This window comes from Anneissia japonica, unplaced genomic scaffold, assembly GCF_011630105.1.
Source record: "Anneissia japonica isolate Jap-2015-1 unplaced genomic scaffold, ASM1163010v1 scaffold288221_len503873_cov180, whole genome shotgun sequence".
In the NCBI taxonomy this organism is placed as follows: domain Eukaryota; kingdom Metazoa; phylum Echinodermata; class Crinoidea; order Comatulida; family Comatulidae; genus Anneissia; species Anneissia japonica.
Genome location: NW_022686204.1, coordinates 31,147 through 40,003, shown reverse-complemented (window position 1 = coordinate 40,003; position 8,857 = coordinate 31,147). Strand labels below are relative to the sequence as shown.

The window sequence follows — 8,857 nt, the reverse complement described above, 5'->3', positions numbered from 1 at the left end:
TATATAGGCACATCATGACCATATATAGGCACATCATGACTATATATGGGCACATCATGACTATATATGGGCATACAACTGTTTTTGTCAATGAAAATTTGATAGTGTGGACAGAGCTTAAAATCTGGCTGTTGTACATGCATCGTATGATGCATAGTTCTCATATGAAGCAGACTTCTTAATCCTAAAAACTACTAAAAATGCCTTTAATGTATGTTGAGCTTCCATGGGCCTACATCAGTTATGAAAACTGTGGCTATGTTCTCACACAGCTGCTAACCGTTAGCTGCTGTGCGTCCATACAAGAAAATCCCAATCCGGATACCAACAATATGGTGATCGAATCACTAGCAAATAAAAAACTGGAAATTGTAAGCACGTACGTGTGATTGGTTGATGATAAAAACGCACTCAACTTGCTAAATGATAGCGCTTGCCAACCGTTAGTGCTAACCGATCAGGCGTTCTCACGCAGGTGCTAACGGTTAGCCCTAACGATTAGCTCCCGATCTGGATACTAGTGCTCTCTTAAGAACCAGGCTTATGACTTTTATATGGGCATACAACTGTTTTTGTCAATGAAAATTTGATAGAGTGGACAGAGCTTAAAATCTGGCTGTTGTACATGCATTGTATGATGCACAGTTCAAGTATGAAGCAGACTTCTTGATCCTAAAAACTACTAAAAATGCCTTTAATGTATGTTAAGCTTCTTCGAATTAATAACACATATATTCTTTGATTTTGAATTGCAGGACATCAGTACACGGGACTGAACCCTGGGGAGACTGGGCCGAATCACCAGCCCGTTTCTCCCACGAACATGTTGACTTCCAATTACCATGAAGAGGGAACAGTTACGGAGGTGCCAAGCACAAACAATGCCAGTGCTGATGTCGGACCTCCACCATCAAGAGGATCTCAACCAAGTATACGCAGTCATCCATCTACCGCTAGGAGCCAGATGTCACGGAGATCAGTCATGATGTCTACTGGTTCTTGATGATGTCCAACATTGCTTGTTGATCTTGATGATGAACTGGTTCTTTATGATTCTGATTCTTAAAGGTGTCTACTTGTTCTTCATGACGACAGCTGGCTTTTAAAGATGTCAACTTGTTCTTCATGTTATCTACTGTATGTCTTGGTTGTTGGCAAATGTCAACTATTTCTTGATATCTGCTGGTTCTTGATAATCTCTATTAGTTAATAATGAAGTCAGCTTGCTGGTTCTTAGTTGTTTACTGGTCCTAAATCCTTATAAATTTATTTCTCTAAATCCAATTCAACCATTTTTATTTTCTAGAATCAAGAGTTATTTTAATGATGTGTTGAATGATTATCATTCATGTTTTAATATAAATGTTTTATACTTATATTTTTAAAAATCAGATGGTATTTAAATTTTTTTTTAAAGTTAGTTATTAGAATTCATGAGATTTTATGTTGATTTTGCAAATGTATTTATATTATGTATATATTCTAATGAGCTTATATATGTTGAGTCTATGCAAAATTTAATTGAAGTATAGTATATTATTTAGCACAAAACATAACAATAGCACCATAATTAGTCTATCTTTTCATTTATTTAAAAAGATTAAACCTTTACCAGGCCAACCAGTTAGACATTACAAATCATCCTATGACCAGGGTTACTGAAGTCATTTAAAAGTCAATGGAAATGTTATAAAGACATTTTAATAAATTGACTAATTTACATAATAGTTCATTTAAATATTACCGTTGAGCTAATTACCTTGAAATGGAATAGATATTATGCTGGCCACCTTGGAATATAGTTTTAATGAATATGATTCTTAAATGTAAATTTTGGCATCTTTATTAAAACATAGTAAAAATTTAGATTGTTTTTTGTAATTTATTGTCATAACCAAAATACAAATATTCAAATACTGTAATCTTATTCAAATATTGAATTTTATTGTAAACTCTGGCAGTATATCAATAATGTACGCATGTGCTGCAAAGTGCAGTTGTATATTAAACATTCCTTAATTAAACCCTATTTTATTTCCCCATTCACATACCATGTGAGCTTGAGGTATTAAGTGTGCGTGGTTCTTAGTCTACTCATTAGACAAATCTATTAGCCGAGTGGTTCAGGCAGGGGTACTGCAACCTATATCCAGGTTTGAGCTGCTGGCTTTCCCATTGTTCTAGTGGTATAACATGTCTTCCCATATAAAGACTATGAATGATAGCCTTTGTCTATACAAAATTGGCTTCTGTGCACCTTAAAGAACCGGTGCATTATTCAAGACAGATAGGGGATAACCCGGTGTACTGGTCCAGACAGCCCTATGGTGGACAGACGTAAAAATGCCAGCATTGGTTTACAGAGTAGCTGCACAGATATGAAGTGATCCTTAGGGCGGAGGACGTTATTGAGTGAGATACTAGTCCACGCATCGAGCGCCAAGAGCGTCAGCATAGCAACAAATAGTCACTACTGTATATGATTTTATATTTTATATGTATATATTTTATATTTATTTAACATAAATCAACCAGACAGGTAAATTAGTAGATGAAGCTATGAATCTAATAAACCAAGTCATTTGAGTTGTTTTTGATGCAAACATTTTGGGTCACAGGATTTGAACCCAAGTACCATTAAAGTACACTTATAATTTATGATCTAAAAAACATGTTCATCAATTAGCTTATATATATATACTTTTTTTCACTACCATAAGTTAACAAATGCCACAATGCCCAAAGGTATATTTAAATTAGTTAATTATATTAATAGAGTACATAATATTTCAAGCTCTAAAAAATATAATTGCATAAGCCATAGTGTACAGATGTATCTTATACAGGTTTTGGTGACACATCAATAAACAATCCCACATCACTTCACCACTTTGTAATAACTTAAGGTACAGTATCATGTCATAAAACAGAATTTTGATACAATTTATAAAACTACTGTACTTATTTAAAGATACACCATCTGTAAAATACTTTGAAAAGCTTAGTAGGCTAAATTATTAGCTTTCAATCGAAAATTTTGATAAAATACTTTACTTGCAAATTAACAGTCATATAATATTAGGAGAAACATTTTTAAAGGGTAAAAAAAATGGTTTTCTTTAACTTAGCAAATGTTTTTGCCAAAAACCTCCAGGCAGAGAAAATAAAAATAACATTTTATTGATGAATGCAAACGGTGTAGTAATAGGATACTTAAATGCTTTAAATTTATATAATTAAGAAGAAATATACATATCTCATTTTTGGAGGTTTCAAGTTTCCATTTTTTCCCCTTCTAATTGGCCAAAAAAATAAAATTATATTTTTATTCAGAATCATTGTTGGCAAGCAGCGGGTTTGTTAAACAAGGTATAAAAAATGTCTTGCCTTACAGTGTCTTATTTTTTTGCAAACACTTAGTTGGTTGGAAATCAAAAAAGTTAAGATATCCCTAAGCAAATATCTTAAGATGATTTATCAAACCATCTTAGCTTAAAAATCGTCTTAGATGATGCATGCATACAATCAACTTTTTAATTGTAAGCAATTTTTAAGCTAAGCAATATTGATAAATCTGACTTAAGCAAAAAAATGGATTTAAGACAAATTTAAGCTGATTTCTAGTTATGATAAAACTGGCCACTTTATTTGATTTGATTTTTTTTAACAGGAAGTGTATAACTTATTTAATCATTTCAAATAGGTAATTCAATGTTTTTAAATTGATGTTTCAAGGTTTTTTCAGATGTTTTTTTAACTTATTAAAAATCTGTGTTTTAGTTCTGATTTTGTTATAGGCTTTTAATGTTCTACAGTTTAAAGACTAATCTGTTAAGACCTGCATTGTAAAGAATGTACCAATTCAGCATATAGTTCAATACTGTATACATTGTAGAAAGACACCAGAATGCAGTAAGACTGCTTAATAATAATAATCAATATTTATATAGCACCTAATATTAATAACACCTAGGCGCCAAACAAAAACATAATAAACAAAAATAAAACATATCATGGCATTGCTTAGAGTACAGTAGTACTGTAGTTACTTTTAACATTTCATGCAAGTTCTCAATAAATCCAATATTCATACTCAATTACATCAATTTCTAATTCTAAAGAAAAACAAATGGAATGGATGAGCTAGTCAGAGGATGACATGTCAACCTAACCATGGAGGACCTAACTAACAGGCTACTGGATGTGCTAACTGGACTGACTAGATGAGGTAATCGGACTGACCTGAGACTATAATTAGACTGACCAGATGAACAAGTGGTACTGACTGGATAAACTGGTCTGATTGACAAAATGAACTAGTCAGACTGCTCTGTTAACTATTTTGAGTGACTGGATGTGAGTGTTAGTCAGACTGACTAGATTAACTAGTGGTACAGACTGGATAAATTGGTCTTACTGACCAGATGAACTACGGTAGTCAGACTGCTCTGTTTATATCTTGACTTACTGGATGTGTTAGTGGGAATGATTAGATTAACTAGTGGTACAGACTGTATAAACTAGTCTGACTGACCAGATGAACAAGTCAACTGCTCTCATAAATAATTGACTGGATATTTAACTAGTTGGGGCTGACCAAATGAAATTGTCAGATTGAGAAGATAAACTTGTCAAACTGAAGAAATGAACAAGTCGGAATAACTAAATGAACTAATCAAACTGACTTGAACTAGTCGGATGAGTGGATAACTTCACCTAACTGGATGACCTATTCAGATACCTCCATGATCAGACTGATTAACTGAACTAGTCTTACTCTTTGATTATAAGATTTTAAAATATTGCAGAAGACCAATAGAATACAATTAAAAATCAAATGTTATTCTCAAGAGGAAACAAATAAATTTAATAATGAACCAAAACAAAAATGGCCAATTGCATTGATTACCATTTCATTAGCAATTCCAAAAGGGTTTAGAAAAACACTACAGTGACTGTTATATCATCACGATAAGATCGTGAAATTTCCTTCGGTAATGTCAAAGAGGTAGAAAGTTTATCATGCTTAAATTTGTTTCCACTTCCACACAGAGCATAGCGAATAAGATGTGTGGCTACATTGTCATCCACAGGTATCAACGTCTCCTTGTGTTGTTTTAATCGCGTCTGAATTTGTAGAAGTGAGAGGCCTTCGATGTCATCCATTTTCTGTGGCTGTAAAAAATCTCCAACAAGTTTAACACACTTTTCGGGGCTAATCATTTCCCAGAGTCCATCAGATGCCAGAATTAAGAATCTATCTGATTTGGTAATTGTATGCATGCAAATATCAGGAGTAGCTATCAAATACGGTGGGGTCTTGTAATATTTCGGTATAACATGACCAGGATTGAGTTCGCTTATTATTGTTCGCTGTTCTGTTTCTGTCCATTTGAAGCGAACGTCACCAAAAGCTCTCAATGGCATCAGTTCTCCAAGAAGTCGTCCATTTTTCAGAACTGATATGTCCTCGCTTGCCGGATGGGCTGCTTTCAAACGTTTCACTTCCTTCTGATTCTGTTGGACGTGATCCTCAGACAGAGCTACTGCTGACCATGTACCGTTCTGTATCTGGCCAAGCACAGCTCTGCAATCACCAGTGTTTGCTACATATAGCTCAGAGTTGCGTACATATGCAACACAAGCGCAAGCACCAGAAATGGCTATGTGCAAAGCTTCTTCATTGAGATAGGAATCTGTTGTCTTTTTAGCCTCAGAAGAAAGATCCTTATCTAGACGATCAAATGCAATCTCGAGACAATCCTGGATGTCAATATCATCCATGTGGTCAACAGAAAGGTTGTCCAATAAGTACTTGTGAATGCTTTCCAAGAAGAGATCATGGGAATCTTGTGAGATGTAGTCATTTGGATGACGGTAGAAATCAACAAGACTTAATTTCTTATGCTTCTCCATCTCAATTTTCGTTTTTTTCAACTCCTGAAATGGCAGTATCTCCAGCGCAATATATTCAAAGAGTCTCTGACACACTGCCTGTGCACATGCTGGACCAGCGTGGCCATCAAATACACCAAATAGCAGACCAGGTGTGAGTTTACACCGAGCTTGGGCTCGTCTGTCCTCTATTGGGTGGTTTGCCTCTAACTGGTTACTGTGGAAACCTTTCACAACTTCATTAGCATCAAGAAACTGATGACTGGATTCATTCAATTGCAATATTTTTGTTGCTTGCTTGGGGGAAATTTTTGGTGGGGTATGGTAATATAATTTATTTATATTGTTGTATCCTGAATATTTTAAATGCTTATACAGCTTATTCTGCCCTGTATTATTATAGACCCTGTAACATCTGGCATGGAAGCAAAAAGGTGGTACATTTGCAACTTGTTGTAATGCTTTGGTTGCTGGTTTACATACAACATTATTTGAAGACAATTCAATGTTCTGCATCAGATTCCAGTGAGGCCTATTGACAACATGCCTCAATATAAGTTTGTAATATCTGTAAGCCATAACTTAATCGTGTACTACTAGCAGTAGTAGCTAGTAGGCCAACTGTATTTATAATAATAAAGTGCTCAGAATGTTGACTTTTATTTTTCATCACACACTCCTTCAAGAGATGCCACCTTTCTCCTTCCAATACTCCTTCCTTAACAAATGACTCATCCACTGTCTGACCTGGGCATTTTCACCTGTAAAAAAGAAAAACACCATTTAAAATTTTAAATATAATTGCTGTAGGGCCTGCTTACCTCTTTTTTGTAAGAAAAATGACGTTTAGTAAATAAAAGCAGTATGTACACAGAACCCCGGACATCCCGTTCACATCAAGCCCGGATTCTGGACAAAAAAAATCGTGAAAAATGGGTTCAGTGGTAAAGAATAGGACATCACATCAAATTCGTACGATTTCTAATCCGGACTCTTTAGCGTTTTTTTCTTGGACCAATCAGCAACAAGCTTGGTTGGTTCCGTGCGCGATTTGAACGCAGCGTTCAAAAAAACGTAGCAACTTACGATTTTTTGTCAGGGCTCCGGACCGGATCCGGGCTTGATGTGAACGTAGCTTAATTTAAGGCATGGCTAAGTTGAAACGACGGGTAGGCCTAGGCCCACTTCACGCCTAGGCCTAGGGCCTAGGCTAGGCCTAGCTAGATTTTGAAAAGACAGCCACGAGCTTACGCACGTAGGCCTACGTTGTAAAACTACACACAGGCCTGGGCCTACAGTAGATAAAACCCATAAGATAGTAATACTAACATGTGATACCATGATTTATCCGATTTATAATTGTTAATAAAAAGTCTCATCACTTTTCAGCCTGCAACTCGGACCACATTCATTCTCAAACTTTAGAAACATCCGACGAATTTTTAAAAAGGTTGGCAAGAACCTGTTTGTCGCCCTCTGTATCCCGTTTCATTTTTCGCATGTCGTCGCGCCCGGGATGATGTAACTGGCGCAGCTTGGCTCGTTTACACGAACATTGCCCATGCTTTATGCCTACTAAGCCCTGGGTTGGTTTCATTTGAAAGCCTGACTTTTGTAGGCACAAAAGTGATTGCAAGTACTGTACGTTTAAAGAGAAATCTGAAAATGTTGCCATCATTAACACGAATTGCAACCGAAGGATGTTGCAGACATATTCGTCCGGCTGGACAGCGTATTCAGCGTCAGTTTCAGTCTGCAAGTGGTAAACGATCAGCATCTGTTGATGGTAAACATTTGCTTTTTGTTTTGTTTGTTTGCTACTACAGCACTAGAGCCAGGCCTAGGTAATCTTGTTCCTCCATGGCTAGACCTTCATAATTCACCCGGGACAGACTCATTCAGAGGCCTAGTCCTAGGCCAGAGGGCCTGGCTTGTCCATGTGAAGGCTGCTATGCAGTGCAGATGCCATGCATGGCACTGAGTGAAGTCCCGATTAAAAATAATGTTGACGAATAAATAAAAATGTTAGTTTAGGCCCTCCTATATGGAACGCCGTTACTGCCTTTGGTGGCTCTTTTCCGTTCGGCGCATTTGCTATTCGCCCCTTTTAACATTACGTTCGGTGCTTTTACATTACCTTCGGTGCTTTTACATTACGTTCGGTGCTTTTTACATTACGTTCGGTGCTTTTTATATTACATTCGGTGCTTTTACATTACGTTCGGTGCTTTTACATTACGTTCGGTGCTTTTAACATTACGTTCGGTGCTTTTAACATTACGTTCGGTGCTTTTGCCTCACTTCGGCTCTTTTATCATTTGGTGCTTTTACCTTTCGGCCCTTTCATCATTACGTACGGTTCTTTTATCATTCGGTGCTTTCATGACCTTTGACATCGGGTCAAGTGGAAAAAAAATCAACGGCTGTGGGAATGAGCCTAGTGGAAAATCGCGCGTAACATATTCGACATGTGATTATCTTAGTGATAAAATAATAACAAAAACAAAACAAAAACACAAAACAAAAAAACAACAAAAACGAAAATGCCTCGATCAATCAAAACAGTATTAGAAGAAATTTCCCCCTCCAGTTGATTGATTTATTTTCCCCTCCCTTTACTGTCCGGTCGTTTTACAAATGCTCCTTCCGTGGTTATCTCGTATTTTGATATTGGAATTTATTTTTTTGTCTTTTTATTTTGTCTACCTTTTTAATATTATATAATATATATTTTATTCTTGCTTCTTAATTGATACGCAATTCAGCCTTTGTTGCTACTATGTATGTTTTTGATGTTGAATTTTTAATAAATATACCTCAAATAAATAATACAAACTTAATACAATATTAATAATAATATTAATACAAAGATACACATTTGCAAGGGGTCCCAAGTTGGAAAAAGTCAATTCGTGAAGCAAGGGTGGAGCCAGTGCAGTGGGAGGGTACAGGGAGAACACCC

At 36.0% G+C, this 8,857-nt stretch overlaps 3 protein-coding genes across 4 annotated transcripts in view; 2 read left to right on the top strand and 1 right to left on the bottom strand.

Moving 5' to 3' along the window:
* Nucleotides 1-1,922, top strand: part of LOC117113741 (ankyrin and armadillo repeat-containing protein-like) — a gene marked incomplete in the record, with an annotated part of 17,294 nt that extends 15,372 nt beyond the window's left edge. The window contains 1 exon segment of the mRNA XM_033257186.1: nt 756-1,922. Within this exon segment, the coding sequence (XP_033113077.1) occupies nt 756-846 (91 nt within the window).
* Nucleotides 1,923-3,641: 1,719 nt separating this feature from the next.
* On the bottom strand, nt 3,642-7,360 carry LOC117113683 (pyruvate dehydrogenase [acetyl-transferring]-phosphatase 1, mitochondrial-like). The gene is made up of 2 exons (XM_033257105.1): nt 7,225-7,360; nt 3,642-6,656 (listed from the first exon to the last, which is right to left on the bottom strand). Exon 2 carries the CDS (start codon nt 6,472-6,474, stop codon nt 4,936-4,938), a length of 1,539 nt encoding a protein of 512 aa, XP_033112996.1. The 5' UTR covers nt 6,475-6,656; nt 7,225-7,360; the 3' UTR covers nt 3,642-4,935.
* A 53-nt stretch (nt 7,361-7,413) lies between these two features.
* LOC117113692 (cysteine desulfurase, mitochondrial-like) overlaps nt 7,414-8,857 on the top strand; it is an 11,556-nt gene continuing 10,112 nt past the window's right edge. The window contains exon 1 of one of the 2 annotated variants that reach the window (XM_033257120.1): nt 7,414-7,657. In XM_033257120.1, the coding sequence (XP_033113011.1) occupies nt 7,561-7,657 (97 nt within the window). In that variant the 5' untranslated portion in view covers nt 7,414-7,560. Of the gene's footprint in view, nt 7,682-8,857 lie in introns of both variants that reach the window. The other variant, XM_033257113.1, reaches the window with a different exon arrangement.

Bases quoted from the DNA above. Each gene is read 5' to 3' on its own strand.
- LOC117113683 (XM_033257105.1), bottom strand. From the start codon at position 6,474: ATGGCTTACAGATATTACAAACTTATATTGAGGCATGTTGTCAATAGG.